Here is a 16,292-nt window from a genome sequence, read left to right on the forward strand (position 1 = left end):
ATATTAGACGGGACCACAGTCCCAAATTTCGTCTGTCATGTTCACGTGTTGGATGACAATAAAGAATCTTGAATCTTGAATCTTGAATGATAAGGACAGCAGAAAGTGGCGGTCCTGCAAACGTGCGTCTCTGAGCTTCTTATTATTGACACCAAACCGAAAAGCTGATACACTAATAATGACAAGATTCTGAGTCGTCAAAAGGTTCAGAATTTGTTTGTTTTTGAAACGTATCCGAAAATAAAAGCTCCACAAGATGATCCGAGTCTTTAATCTTTAAGCAAGTCTCTGATAAACAAACAACTTGACTTTTTTATTTGTTCATTTATGACTTTTTCTAATAAATATATCACTTTTTCTTGAAAATGTATGAATTATTCTACTAAATTTTGGACTTTTTAACTTGTTAGTTTATTACTTTTTCTAATAAATGTTTGACTTGTTCTCTTAAATCTTTGACTTTATCTTGTAAATTCATGACTTGTTCTAGTAAATTTTTTACTTTTTCTCATAAATGTATGAGTTTTACTTGTTAATTTTTGACTTTTTCTCATAAATGTATGACTCATTCCCCAAAATCTAACCTTTTCTCATAAATCTTTGACTTTATCTTGTAAATTTACGACTTATTCTAGTAAATATGATTTTTTTTCTCATAAATCTTTGACTTTTTCTCATAAATGTGTGAGTTTTACTTGTTAATTTATGACTTTTTCTAATAAATTTATGACTCATTCTGCAAAATCTAACTTTTTCTCATAAATTTGTGACTTGTTCTCATAAATTTATGACTTTTTCTTGTAAATTTAACTTTTTGTAAATTTAAGACCTTTAAAGCAATACATTTAGGACTTAAATTTTATGAGAAAAAATGTCACATAGCTTATCACTAAAGTCAGAATAATACGGCTAAATTCTTGTAATTTAACATTTACAACTTTTTTCTCGTAGATTTAAGACATTTTTCTCGTAAATTAATGACCTTTTCTCATATATTTATGACTTTCTTGTAAATTTTAATTTTTTTTGTAGATTTACAACCTTTGAAGTAATAAATTTAGGACTTTAAAACACGTACATTTACGAGAAAAAAAGTCATAAATTTAGTCAATGACTATTGAAGTCATAAATTTACAACTTTATTCTCGTAATTTACGAGCCTTAAAGTCATAATTAAAAATATATATTGTTTGTAAACTAGCTGTAATACTCTGCTGCATTCAGATAGATCAGGGAAGGAATAAAAACACCAACAGGAACCTCCACATCTCCTGCATTCATTATATCATCATTAACTCTGGCGGGCATAAAAAGGAGAAGCCAGAGTCGGATGGAAACGGGTTTGAAGCTGGAGCGTCACAAACAGCCTCTAATGAACAGAAACAGCAGCGGCTGCCTGGACCACTCGCTGCCTCCATAAAGGGGCTTTTACCTTTCATTGCATTATGTCTGAGCAGCACATAACAGCAAAGACAGAGCAGCTTTAGTGCATTTTTACATTTTACTGCAAACGTGAAAGATATTTGCACTGGTTGGGGGTGAAAGTCTCCTGTCAGCTCTCATTAGCTGGATCACACGAACACAACATGCAGAGCGCTGTTGAACACAAACTGTCACACGAAGGGAAAAAAATATCTTTTTGTGTCACAAAAAAAAAAAAAACATGTCTGAAAACTCTGAAGAGTTTCTGCAGCCTTCCACTAAAGTCAAAGGTCTTCTCGTCTTGAGTGACGGCACTAATTGATTAAAGAAAATAATTTAAAAATAAATAAAGACAGATGCGTTCTTTACAAACACTCCTTCGTGATGAACACTTCAGTGTGCTGCATGTTATTCTGGGGCAAATAAATACAAGTTTATCGTAAAAAATATGAGAAAGACGACAAAAATAACCGTTAAACGTTTAAATAAATCCCATCAGGCCATCAGAAGAAAACAACCTGAGGCAGAAAAATAAGTTTGATATATAAATGGAGGTGCAAAAAATTAATTAGAATTAACTATAACTGAAAATACAAACAAACTGTGTAGAGTTGTGGGTATTGATGGTAAAGAATGAAGTTCTGAGAGCTTTAAAAGTTTGACCCTGATTATAAAACTGACAAACAACAGCGAAAAAGTACTTTAAACAAAGGAGATGATCCGAAATGTTTAAGTGCATTTTAAAACATATTTAAGTGAAAAATGATGTTTTTTTATTTATATATAGTGTGTATAAAATAAACAATTTTTCATTAAAGTTGGGAGCAGCGTTAGATGGTCCGCCGCCCACATTGGACCCAGGCTCGCCAGAGCTCCACGTGACAAATTGAAATAAAATCCAATTTTTTCAAAATGGCGGCTTTTCTATTGTTTTTTTCTCCATAGCAACCATTTTAGGTTTTAGTCACCTGAAGATACCGAACTCACAGAAATGAGTTTCAGAAGAATCCTCAAAAGTAAACTTTTGGATTTCCTTAGCAACTGAGGTTTTTTGTTAACCACGCCCACATTCCTGAAGTTTTCATATTTTGCGTGATATCATTTGATTCATCTTTTGCCTGGGATCCATGAATTACTTTTTCACAATTTTATGATAAAAAATGTGCGAGTAATAGGAGAACGCCAGTTAAGCTAGATCGCCACACAGACGCTATTCAAAATCTACAACTTTTAATTGCAACGTTTTCCCCCTATTGCTTCGCAGTGATGCCCGAGAAGTTAGAAGACGGTCAATAAAAATTCCTGGGATGAGTCTTCGTTTGTAGCTGGTGCTAAAGTTTTGTTTTTCTTAAATCAAGATTAGATCGGTAAAAAGTTTCCTTTTCCCATATTTTGGGAATCGCCAAAACTCAAACTTTGCCACAAATGCCAGCCAAACTGTAGGTCATGTGGCCATCCCATAATGATCTCAAAACTTCCTTTGGATATCCCAGACAGATGTGTTTTGGTTTCATCAATAGATTTTGAATTTTTTTCAGCTCTACAAGCGTCTTCATCATAGGGAGGCGAGAGTTGTGACCAAAATTCATTTTCGCCAGGTAATAGGTGTGTGTAAATGTTGGAGACTTTCCGAGCACGTGGCAAGGTTCAAAGTTTTGCTCAAAGATGCAGAACATTTTTTGTATGCAAAAACAATAGATGTATGGTTCTGGCCCCCTCCACGCCACTTTGTCATTTTGGGTGTCCCCAACTTGCCGTTTTTTTTAATTGCTGGCTGTTTCTACTAAATCAGAGGTCCCCAACATCCGGGCCGTGAACCGGTACCGGTCCGAGGGCCGCTTGGTACCAGGCCACAGACAGAGAAAAAAAAATACATACGCTTATCAGGGGTCCCCAAGTCTCAGGGTATGGCCTTGTAGCTGTACCAAAATACATTTTTCGGGTTAGTACTAGGTGTGTGTAAATTTTGGTGAGTTTTTGCGCATGTGGCGGGGGTCAAAGTTTCCCCCAAAGGTGCAGAAATATTTCCATATGCAAAAACAATCTGGTTTTTGGTTTCACTGACTGTTGCAGACTATAATTAAAGAAAGTATTAATTTGGCAACAAATTCTCACTCCTAACTCGTCACGTATGGGCGTATGGTTCCATTAAATCAGGAGTCCCAACCTCAGCACTGCAAACTGGTACTGGTCTGAGGGTCGCATGGTACAGGGTCACAAACAGGGGGGAAAAGAAAAAAAAAATATATACGCTAATTATTTCCAGGCCACTGACAGGGGAAAAATGCATAAGCTAATTTAGGGGTCCTCAACCTCGCGCCTCAAATTGGTACTGGTCCGAGGGATGCTTGGTAACGAGCGTCACATAGAAAAAATGGTCTCCAACACTCGGAATGCAGACTGGTACCGGTCCGAGGGCAACAGATGGGGAAAATGAGGACCAACAAGGACCACAAAACCGGAACCAGTCCAAGGGACATTTGGCACCAGGTCACAGACAGGGAAAAAATGCTATTGAGGGGTCCCCAACTCTCGGGACAGGGACTGGTCCTGTTCTGAGGGCTGCTTGGTAACAGGTTACAGACACGGAAAACATGTATATGCTAATCGGGAGTCCAGAACCCTTGGGACACGGACTGGTACCGGTTCAGGGCGGCTTGGTAACAGTCAAAACACAGGGAAAAATGCATAAGCTAATCAAGGGTTTCCAATCCTCTGGACACGAACCGGGACCGGTCCGAGGCCTGCTTGGTAACGGGCCACAGACAGAGAAAAAATACATACACTACTCAGGGGTCCCCAACTCCTTGGGCCCGCACTGGTGGCGGTACCAGTCCGGTACCCGTTCCAGGTGTGTTGATGCGTTCCTGAGTTTGGGGACCAGGAAACATCAAAAAGTGATGCAGAGGGGGCCCGAACCATAAGTCCATATATGACGAGTTGGGAGTAAGAATGTGTAGAACTTGGATTCGGAAGAAAGTTACATTTTATTAAAAGCTAGGAAAAGAAAGCGCCCTGAAGGGCTCACAGTCTCTGTAATAAGCGTGTCCTGAGGGTAAGCATGATCTCTGGCTGTGAGACAGACAGCAGCGTCTCCGGCGCCCGCCCCATCCCAGCGCTTGTAAGGAGGTCAAGCAAACATTTGCTGTCGTTCCGTGACTCCGCTGCGCCCTCACCGGCGCCCGTCACGCCAACACCAGCCGGCGAATTTATAGGGCCACTTTTGCATGTGTCAGAGCAGTCGGTGTCGATAAAGCTCGCTGTAATGTTTGCCACCCCATCGCGGCAGAGATTTACCTCCCTGACAGAGACATCCTGCCTCAAGGTCCTCTCGTCGCCTCGCTCCGAGCAACAGGACAGGGCATCAAAATGCTTATCATCACCAATTTGACACAGTGGACCGTTAAAAGCCTGACACCGGCGCCCACACCAGCCCCTCCATCCGCCGCCGTCCTGCCGAGCGCTCCATAACACCTCAAGTGTAAATAAGAGAAGAGGAGGGATGTAACCTTGACTCCTCTGTCAGTCAGCCGTTATTTTTTTTCTCCTTCAGGTCTTGGAGCCCGGACTGGAAGGAGGGAGGTGACAATAAGCGAGGAAGTTGATTGAGAGGCTCTATTATGCATCAACTTAAAGGAAGCTCCGGTGATGGATGACTCAGACACCAGTCACCTTCAGAGCCCGGACGCGCCGTTCCCATCATCCTCTCTGGCAAATGACCTGAAAATCCAGCTGACATATTCAAAAGGGCTAACCGCCTCGTGTGGAGCAGAAGAAGGCCAATTTAAAAGGCAAGAAGTAAGAGATTCATGGGCATATATTAAAAATCCATTTCTGTTTTTCAGACATGGACTCCCTCAGACATCAGCGACAGGGTTTCATTACACTCGACAAGACTTGGGGGAGATTAAAGTAAGGGACATGTGTTTGACTTTAGGTCCTAATTGTTCCCTTCAGTCAGAAGATGACAATTAATTGAGGAGCATCACGAAGACCTTGACTGCAAATTGAGTTAAATAAATGTTAGTAGAGGCACCTAAAACTCCCTTAATGTAAGAAGAAACCTCTCCAGCACATTCAGACGGAGGTTAGCTGATTTACGCCAATTTGTCAGGAAATTAGATTTTCTTAAACTGAATAGTTTTGAACATTTTTAAATAAAACCTGTTTGGATTTGTAGAAGATGTTACTCGAAGACAGCGGTATAAGATTATTGCTTTATTTGACAGGATTGGAGATAAAATGTTAATATTTCCATATTTATTAAGGATACTAAAACACTGATTATTTTGTCCACAGGTTGATATATTTTCAGAGAAGATTGAAATAAACTGATTTTCAGCAGGTAGTTTAGTTAAATCAAATTTTTTAAATTGTAAAACCAGCAAATTTGTATTAAGATTTACTCTTTTAAGCCTAGTTTTTACTGAGCGTTATGGTCCGGTATTTTGATTGTTTCCAATATAAAATAAACTCATTAAACCGTACCAGATCTGTGCCCCCGATAGTTATTGGTCCAACGGTTAGAGTAGAGCTACTGTCATCACACGATGTAACCATTGATAGGCAGAAGGTCATTACGAAAAAAGAAACATTTAATTTTTTTGTCTTTCCGTCGACATTTATCAGGAAAAGACCAAACTGCAAGCTGTGGTCGGCACTGGAACTAAAACCCTTCCTTGCCACCAATGGCATGATTCAGAGTGACCAGTTTCAATGTTAAGTCAATGGAACCGACGAGACATCATGCGATCTAAAGTCCCGCGGCGCGATGGGCGCAGCACGAAGGTCTGCCAGCATAGACGAGGCGTGAATTAGGTGGCGTAGCCAAAATGTAAATATCTGAAGTTTGATGGGTTTCCGCATTGCATCAGCCAATTAGGAACTCAGCTTTGGGGGCGTGACATTTTCAGTGACTCTATCAGTGACTCTATCAGTGGGTACTAGTTTTTGTCCTGAACTTCCATCTTTTTCTTTAACCCGTTGGAGCTGCGGGTTTGCAGAGCTCATCCAGCTACTTTATGGCAAAGGCGGGACACACTCTGGACAGATCGCCGGCTTTTGCTCCCGCAGCAGAGCTCAGCAAAGATGCTTCGGGGTGTGGAGGCTGCCGCCTCGGGCCTCATCGAGACATTAAAGAAAAAGGAAAAAGGTTTGCTAGTTAAATGTTTTCCTCCACGGGTTTATATGTGACGGAGCCTTCAAGCTCAGCCACAGAGACACAGAAACACAGTGGAAGCGGCTGTCATTCAGACACGGCTCCCTTTACTGATACGATAAATTAACCTTATTTCTCAACATCATGTGTCTTCCATACATTCTACTTCAGATATCCATGGACACCGTTCCTTATAGCGATCATCCTAAATTAATTAGCTGGTAGCTCCTCCCACACGCGGCCGCGGCGTCAGGCTCAGGAACACATTTTTTGTCAGGTGACGAAAGAGGGGCGCGGCATGCAAATTTGTTGCCCGAATTACATTCGGTGTGAGTGGATCTTTAGTGCCTTTAGTCACTTCTGATGCTGTAGTAGTATTTTTTAGGCTGCAAACTTCTAAATCCTATGACTTTTTCTAATTCCGCTCTTTAAAAAGAGCTTTAATAAAACTTCTTCTTCCACTGCAAAAATAGTTTGGTATCTGAGCTGTGTAGTTATCGGAGGTGCAGACACAAGCTCATAATTATGTTTATAAATCTAAAAAATGAAAGGTCACGCCCTCAATTGGAGTGTTTGCATAAATCCGACAGCTTGTTTGAGACGAGTTCAGCGCGTCTCAGTCACAAACCACAACAAAAAAAAATCTCGATCATCAACAATACGAGACAGCCTTGTCATCTCAGGGATGAAACCCGAGCCATGAAATGCAGCGCATAATTAAAAAACCTAATTAATGGTAGAGAAATGCGCCCAAAGGTGCATGGAAGCAGCAGCGGCGTGCGCTGCCGGCGGGCTGCTCAGACCCCGCCGCTGACTGCCCATTTCCTCGCGGACGTTTATTCCTATTTAAGAAGCAATCTCTGCCGTTTGAGTGGCAGCGGGAGGTTTGGAGGGCAGGAGCCGCTATCTTCGTGGCGCTGGAGGTCCTCCTGCTGATTCATAATTAGACGTGAACCCCGAGCGCCCACTCCGGGGAGGTCACGGGGGGCGAGGAGGGAGGCGGGCGGGGAGGAGGGGGTGCGCCGGCGCCCATCTGATGGACACCAAATGAACAAATTATGATGGCCCCCTCTGGGCGTGATGGGGTCAAACGCCCCGCGCCCCGCCACTGACAGTTCAATTTCCCCCCAACGCAGTCCCATTCGCCGCCCGCTAATTATGAATGAAAAGTTATCAGCCTGGGCCACCCCGCCGCACACGCGGACAGCGGTCGGGGGAGGTTCGGGGGGGGGACTTAAGAAGCATTTGTGAGGGATCCTAATGTCAAAATGTTATTAGAGAGAGCGGCAGCATGCAGAAACGGTGGGGGGAGGCGGGTCAAAGACAGTGACCGGGGTTAATCTAAATGCCTTTGATAACCATGCAGTAATTCTCTAAAAGGGCCGAGCGCTCAGCTGAGACAGACTCGCTGCCTCTGTGGGCAGATTGCTGAGAAATAGAAATGACACCGGGGCCAGAGCGTGCGCGTGTGCACAGGTATGAGCTTCAGGGTGGGGGGTGTGTGTGAATAAAGGTGAGGTTATTTACCCTTGTCTGTGAATCCCCGAGCCCCATCGTGTATTTATGCATAGAATTGACTCTAAATCAGATGTTGATGCGCAAAAAAAGTTCCCTGTTCTAATCTGCATTTCTATTCTCCATTACCTCCTGGCCTTCGTCTGAAGACGAGAGAATGACTAACAAGGCTGCAGCCGCATAAACGCCGGTCTGAGAGCGGCTGTCAATCGTGGTGACTGACAGGCGGACGGCCTCCAAACGGAGACCAACAGACGCCACAACAAAGTACAGAAGAGGAGGCAAACAAGGAAGAAAAAAAAACACAACTTTGTTATAACTTTGAGCTTTCCTCACAAACTGAAAATAAAAGGTGTGTTAATGTGCGTAATATGCATTCACTCGCAGACAAATAGATCCGTGAACGTCTTTGTTTTCCTCGCCTGAGCTGGAATCTGGTTTAAAACTGTCACTTTTGGTACTTTTCCTGCACCACTAATGTTAGGTTGGGGGTGTGAGGTTCAGGAGAGTGTGTAAACCATGGGTGCCCAAAGTGGGTCCCGCTGGCTAAATTTGGCCCCCCAAAGGTTATCTTTTGGCCCACTAACTCATGGCTGCAGAAGCCGTCGAGTGTTTAGTTAAAACCCCTCATCCGTTTCCCACTGATTCAGCATGGAGTTCCAAAACCCTAGAGCTGTAATATACTGTTGGCCTCCGGGTGGTGCTGTTACCAATTTCTTTGCCTGTAGTTATGAGTGAAAATACCCCAGAGTGAGTCAGCCCTGGGCCTTTTTTGTGTTAGAAATTCCCAAGAGCCTTCATGGTCACTTCTGTCTTTTAGCGAGCCAAGATGGAGCGACAACGGCAAACGGATAAACTCAAAAGACCGGCTCAACTTTATTTGTCCTTTTATTTTATGACATGCAAAAAAATATTGTATTTGGTCTTTGAGCAAAAATGTTTGGGCACCCCTGGTGGAAACAGAGAGCTCTCAGCAACAGGGAGGAAAGGGGGGCGGGCTTAATCTGCACAAAAGGTCTGACCCACAACTCAGATATGAATTTCTAATGAACTGTACACATTGGGGTGTGATATACTCCACCTCTCTGTTTAGATCCCATAATGCCCGGCTACGGTGGCCATTTTGGTCCAGTTGTTCCACTCCGAGCACGGAGTCTATTCCGACTAAGAAAAGTGAGTGAACAGGAGCTCAGTCCGATTGGAAATGAACTGAGACCACCTTGAAAGATGGGTGGTTTTCTGGTTCCAGACCAGAGTCCATTTGGGTGTATTCAGACTGAAAATTTGTTCCGGATTATCGGAGGAAATCAACTCTGGTTCACTTTAAGCAAACCAAATGTGTCCAGTCGTAATACACCCTAAAACCACTGGGAACACATAAAATGTGTTCTTTGGATAGTGGCGAAAAGAGGATCAATCAGAAGAATCCTTTTTAATCCAGTGTTATTTGATATTTTAGTAAAAATGGAAAAAAGTTTATTTGTTATTTTTCTTTATACTTTAAAGAAAACATTCCATTTATAAAAGTATTAGTGTATTTTAATTTCTAGAAACTGGACTTTTTTTAAATTGTGGAAACACAAACAATAGTCACCATGGTAACGACCAAAAAAGGAAATAGTAAGGGTGTAACGGATCACAAAACTCACGGTTGCGATTGTGTCACGGTTTTAAAGTCACGGTTTGGATCATTACTCAATCAGTTAAAAAAAAAAAAAAAACAGGAAAAAAAAGAATAAAAGCCTTCAATTAAGAGTTTGAAAAGCTTCAATAAATCTATTAAAACATAAATAAGGTACTTCAAAACACACGAATAAAAGCACCATATAAAAATATTAGGTCATTGGGATGTATTTATATAAAAAAACATTAAAGACATCTGTGAACTCCAGATATTTCTATTTATAATATTATAAATAGGATGTCCATATAATTTTCATGATTTCGTGGAGACGTGCACCACTATTTTTTCAGGTAAACACACTTTTGGGACAAACATCAAGCAGGAACTTTGGTGTATGTTACAACACGTGTGTGCCGAATCGTGGTGAGTGATCCATACGGATCATCCGTGATCTGTTACACCCCTACTAGATCGCATTTTTTCGTTTTTACTTTGTGTAGTCTTTTTTTAGACATACAAAATGAAAGAGAAAATAACTATTTTTTTTGTTTTTCTTTTCTGCTTAGATGTTAAAAATTAAAATTTGTCATTTTTATTATTTTAATGTGTTTTTGAAGAGAAAACACAACAGATTCCATCACCAGTTAAAGATTTTTGAGGTCAAACGTTCCCAAAATGAGGCGCTAAAGCCGGATGTTTGACATTTTCAGGCCGTTTGATTCGCCTGGTTTAGAAAAAAACTAAAAAGTTAAAATCTTTGCGTTTCCGAGTTCATGACTCACAGCGCCCTGTATGGCAACATGAGGAATACATTTTACTTTTATTAGCTTCTAAGAACTTTTTGATTCTCGTTCTCCATCGTAAACCAACTTCCAACTGCTTCATAGATTATGCATTATATAGATATTTGACTTTTGTCGTAAAAGCAAGAAAAAAACTTTGTTGTTCATTAGTTCTACAAGAAAATGTATGAAATAATCAACAAAATAAGACATTAAATGATCTGTAACAATTTCATTACAGCATGATTAAGGATGCTTTATTAAATTCCAAGTCGGTTTGTGGAATTAGTAAGTTTGATTGAAATTTTATTAATGTTTAAAGAGAAATATTATTTTTATTATTTAGTCTTTCATGCCTAAGAGGGCAATCATTAAGATAAAATTGGAAGCTGTTACAGACAAAATCCTTTAAATTTTCCTCTAATTGGAGCAGCTGAACGGTGTAATTTAATTTCTTTGACTTTATCAGCTATAATGATGTGATTAAACCCTCAGGAAAAAGGGAGCAAGGATAGACATGATCAGGAAGTGTCACTTTATCATTCGGAAATTAAAATATACGAACATTGGAAGGATACTAACAGAAAGAACCGTCCGAACTATGAAAAAAGACACACTTTTTGAAGCATCACAGGCTTAAACAGAAGCATTTGTCTTTCCTTTAAGGTTCAACAGCTTCAAACCGCGTACAGACTTCACAACTGACTTTGTCCCAACAAAATAGACCCAGTAAGAGCAGAAAAATAATCTGGACATTTTCCTCTCAGGGGACGACGAGAGACAGAGAACGCCGACATGAAGAGCCGCTCGCACGGCGAGGAGAGAAAGGAGCCGTCACCGGCGGAAAGGTCAACCATCAGACATAACCCAACATGGAGACACAAGGGACGCTGCTTCTGACAGAGAGAGATGAAAGGTGACACAGAGGAGGAGAGCCATCAGAGGCAGCGAGTGGGAGGACTTACAGATGAGACGCAGAAATAGAGTTCAAGGGTGTGGAGGAGCGCGAGATGGCGAGGGCGAGAAAAGACAGACTATAAGAGATACAGGAAGCGGGCGGAGCGGCTGCGGCGTCCTGACTGGCTATAAATATAACAAGGCAGAAAAGGTCAATAGTTGGCGTCTGGAGCAGAAATGTTCCACGAGGGAGAGGGGCTCATTTCGCCATCCCAGAGTCGTGTCGACAGGAACAATCGACCGCATGTTGGTGGAGGAAGGGTTCCTCGCCTCGCACAACTCCAACAGACGTGTGCGAGGCGTTCACTGACCTGCACGGCCGAGGAGACGTTGGACAGAGAGAGGCCTTCGAGGTCGGACAGCAGGCTGGAGGAGACAAGCGAAGGCTGTGGAGCGTTTGTGGTGGCAGGAGTAACTAAAGGACAGGAGGAAGAAAACATCTGAGATGCTGGTCTTCTTATTCTGAGGATCAACGATGGTTTTAAAGATGATTATCATTTCTTTGAATCAGTTAGAACACGGGTGTAAAACTCAATCTCACAGGGGGCCAAAATCCAAAACACACCTTAGGCCCCGAGATGAACAGGATAAACATTTATAGAACACTCTAAAACTACATTTTTAAAAATAACTTTTTTACATAATTATGAACAATAAAAAGGCAAGAATATTATTCCAGAATAAATCAACTTGAACCTTAAATAACTTTCAATATTTTAGTCACCATAACAAAATATTCTGACAAAATTAAACAAGTTAGAAATGAGTGAAAAATAACATCGGGTCATTGATAACAGTAAAATAAAATGATCTGGAGGGCCGGATAGAGCTACCCAGAGGGCCGGATCCGGCCCCTGGGCCTTGACTTTGACACATATGAGTTAGTAGAAGATCATCTTTAAGTAAAGATGACTCTACTTAGCGAAAAAATGTTGGATTAATCCACATTTAAAAATGAAAATAAAATGATTGGTGTCTACCGATATCCAGTTCCGATCCAATACTTTTGTTAAACATTTAAAAACGAAATAATTGAATAAACAGATCCAGGTTGACCCTGATTTTTATTTTCTAAACTTTTTTGCGAAGTAGTTTCAACAATCAAGTAAAAATAGGGCAACTAGTAACTCGAGTAAAAATGGTTGATAGTAGGGTTGAGTATCGCCAATAATTTCAAGAATCGATTCAATTCGATTCATCAGAGTCTTGATCGATTTGATTCTGATTTATTTTTTTCTTTTGATCCTCTCAATTTAATTCACTTGTGAGTTTACAAGGTTTACATACTTAGACATATTTCTCACGACTGACTCATACTAATGTAACCATTAAATGTTGTTTTTGAGACTAATTTTTATTTATCACTTTTATCCTGAGCTTTTACTTTAGAAATGTTTTTGTTTTAGAAAGCACACAAAAAAAGAAAAATGATTACAAATTAGATATTTGAGTTTAGATATTTGAAACATTCTAACAAATATGTTTCGATAAACTTCAAACTGAATTTGATTAATTTTGGGAAAAACAAGTTTCTAAACTGTTGGCTGATGTTGGCTTTAAAACGGTGTAAATGTGGCCATTAAATTTTGTTTGGGTTTACATCTGTAACTTCCACAGAGACAATGTTTTGTGTTTTGCCTAAACGAGGAAAGATGGAAGCCATTTTTTGCAAGTAAATTTAAGCAAAATAACTCACAGTCATCGAGATCCAGAAGAGAGACCTCCTTCTTGGACTTTACTGCCATCTAAGGAAAATTTTAAAAAATTAAATATGAGAAATGTCCAAAAGAAAGTGAAAAGAAAGAAAAAAGAAATATCCAAGTGTAAAACTTTTTTTTTTACTATAGCATGGGTGAAAACTAGATTCTGAATGGCTGTAGGTGTCCATTAACGAGGGATAATGTCCAAGAAGGTGTTTATTATCAGAAATGAATGGGCGATATGGAGGCCTGAACAGTCCAATGCACAAATAAACCCATTTATTGTAAGTTCAGACAGAATGGTAACATACATTAAAGAAAAATTAACTAAAATGAACTAATTTCTTCATATTTTCCCTTAAAAAATACTTGGACAACTGCTGTAGAAAGGTCTCTGGTTCAGAAACAAAAGCTTTCAAATGTTTTTTCTAAACCATTATAAACTTAAAATTATAATCTAAAGCTTTGTTAAAGATTTATTATTATCATTTTTGACCTAAAACTGGAATAAAAGAAATGCAGCCTGGTGTAAACATCACCTTGGGTTGGGCGTTGGCTTCCTTCTTCTTCGGGGGTGCTGGCGAGTCCGAGTCGGACTCGGACTCCGACTCTGGGGAGCTTTCTGACGCTGAGCTGCTGGCTTGATCCACGTTTCCATTCTCATCAGAGTCACTGCGACACAAACAGAAAAACGTTTTTTCCATAATGTCTGAATGCTTCAGAGCAGAAAGGATCTCTGGTAGTTATTTCAGTACCAGATAGAAATGAAGAATAGTAGCAAAAAAGGCAAAAATGTATTTAGCAGTTTGTGACTTAACAAGAACAAAATCTAAACTCTTAAAAAATGTGCAGGGACAGATTAAAAAGACTGTTTCTACAGATTATAAGGGATTTGCAGTAATAAATAAATACTGATTCTAGGACATTCAATGAAGAATGTAGCTAAAACTTAATATGGGGATGTGTGTTGGTAAAAAATCTGGTGATAACGATACTTTTCACAATCCGATATGTTCCAAAACTAACAGAGACAACATATCCTAATTCTTTAAAAGAATATGTGTAAGTGTCACCAATAGGTTATAAAGTTAAAGTTGGTTTGTTTCCTTGTTTAGATGGAGAAATGTCTTTGGTGTAGGATTGCTGTTATTCAAATGTGTAAATATATTTTATTTTGTTTTATGCTGTATAATATGAAGTCACAGTGCATTATCATATGTGAGTTGTGGATTATAATAACGCGAGAGTTCTTGAGAACTCACGGGATTTGGACACCAGCTTCACGTGGCTCTCACATCCTACAAGACTCCAGAGCAAGAGCCACGCGGAAAACAGCTTGTAAAACGAACTAACCAGCTATGAAGAGCTGAAGCAGAAAAACTGTTAACTCAAAAAGGACCTCCAAAGTGACAGGCAGCCACGAGGTAGTTTGCATTTAGCATTTGTTGTTACGGATTGAAATGTAAGTGCTAACTGTTGTATGTTACCTTGTTCTGTAGTTTTCACGGCGTTTCATGAAGACAAAGAATAAATTCCGCCCGTACTCGAGAGACCGTGTGCAGTGTTGTCATTGAGGAGCTACAATATGACTTTCAAAGAACTGTTTTAACAGTTTAACAGTTTAGTCATGATTTGTTAACTAGCTATAATGGATAGTTAAGTACCTAAAGTCTCTTGATGCTTTGTGTAGCCCAGGGGTCGGCAACCTTTAACAGTAAAATAGCCATTTGGACTCATTTTCTACTGTTAAAAACCTAGAAGGAGCCACGTAGATTTACTTTAGCCTTTAAGAAATTTGGATAATTCATTACCACTTTTTATAAATAACAAATATTAATTATTGCTATTTTGGGCACAATACAAAGCAAAAATATAAAAAGAAACTACCATCTCTCTCTGTGATTTTTTTTTTCATTGTAGGTAAAAATGAGTAAAAATAGTAGATGTGGAATTAGCCAAAAAGCTAGCTTGTTGCTTAAGTACTAGCTAAACTTTAAAATAGCCTAAAATTCCTCAGTAAACTAAATTACTCAAAAATGTTAACCTGTTGCTAAAATAGAAGCTAAATTCTAAATTAGCCTACAAAATCTCAGTAGATAACAAATTACCCAAAAACTTTAGCTTATCGTTAAATGTTTAGCTAAACTCCAAATTAGCATAAAAAAACTCAGTAGAGGCCAAATTAGGCAAAAAAAAAAAAAACTTTAACTTGTTGCTTTACTACTAGCTAAACTCCAAAATAGCCTAAAATTCCTTATTAAACTAAATTACGAAAATTAAAAAACTTCCTATTAAATAATTTTGCTTCAGCCAGGTAGCCACCATGTGGAGATAAAAGAGTCACATGTGGTTCTGGAGCCGAAGGTGGCAGACCCCTGGTGTAGCTAAATGACCAGAAACTAAATAGACTCTAGTTAAAGTCAAATTTAAAGGCTAAAGTTTGTTTCAGAGGAAGAGCAAGTCACTGCGCATGCCCCCTTATGGACAATGTCTCGCGATAATCACACCAAATCTCACGACAGCTCGGGCGGTGGGCTCAGTGGAGCTACAAAGGCGCGTCAGGGTTACATCTGGGAGTAAGTCGTAAGTCAGACCTCTCGGTGCATGTTGGACCCCAGCAGGGCCGCCCTTCATCACCGGTTCTGTTCATAGTCTTCATGGACAGAATTTCTAGGTGCAGTCAGAGGGGATCTGGTTTGGGGACCACAGGATTTCATCTCTGCTCTTTGCAGATGATGTTGTTCTGTTGGCTTCATCAGGCCGACATGAAGCAGAGTGTGAAGCGTCTGGGAAGAGGGTCAGCACCACCAAGCCTGAGGCCATGGTTCTGGACCAGAGAAAGGTAGTTTTCCCTCTCTGGGTGGATGGAGGAGTTTAAATATCGTATATTGTTCATGAGTGAGGGAAGATCGGCGCGTGAGATCGACAGACGGATTGTAATGCAAACGCTGTACCAGTCCATTGTGGTGAAGAGAAAGCTGAACCAGAAGCCAAAACTCTCAATTTACCAGTTGATCTTCATTCTAGTACAAGTCGTGAGCTCGAGAGAACGAGATCCAGAAGACAAGCGGCTGAAATGAGTTTTCTCTGGAGGGTGGGCGCTCCCTTAGAGATAGGGTGAGAAGCTCGGACAC

At 40.2% G+C, this 16,292-nt stretch overlaps 1 protein-coding gene and 1 long non-coding RNA gene across 5 annotated transcripts in view; one reads left to right on the forward strand and one right to left on the reverse strand.

Annotated features, from left to right (window-relative positions):
- The window catches only part of ap3b1a (adaptor related protein complex 3 subunit beta 1a), an 86,177-nt gene that overhangs the window by 26,524 nt on the left and 43,361 nt on the right, over window positions 1–16,292 (reverse strand). For all 4 annotated transcript variants that reach the window (XM_024299090.1, XM_024299089.2, XM_024299088.2 and 1 more), the window contains exons 20-22: window positions 13,698–13,830; window positions 13,155–13,203; window positions 11,770–11,873 (exon numbers count right to left, since the gene is read on the reverse strand). In XM_024299090.1, coding sequence (XP_024154858.1) covers window positions 11,770–11,873; window positions 13,155–13,203; window positions 13,698–13,830 — 286 coding nt within the window. The remainder of the gene's footprint in view (window positions 1–11,769; window positions 11,874–13,154; window positions 13,204–13,697; window positions 13,831–16,292) is intronic.
- Window positions 14,225–14,706, forward strand: LOC118599415. Its single transcript, XR_004948749.1, has 2 exons — window positions 14,225–14,582; window positions 14,658–14,706. It is a non-coding gene; the product is annotated as an uncharacterized LOC118599415 (long non-coding RNA).

The sequence above is a fragment of the Oryzias melastigma genome, linkage group LG12, assembly GCF_002922805.2.
Source record: "Oryzias melastigma strain HK-1 linkage group LG12, ASM292280v2, whole genome shotgun sequence".
NCBI classification, from domain to species: Eukaryota; Metazoa; Chordata; class Actinopteri; order Beloniformes; family Adrianichthyidae; genus Oryzias; species Oryzias melastigma.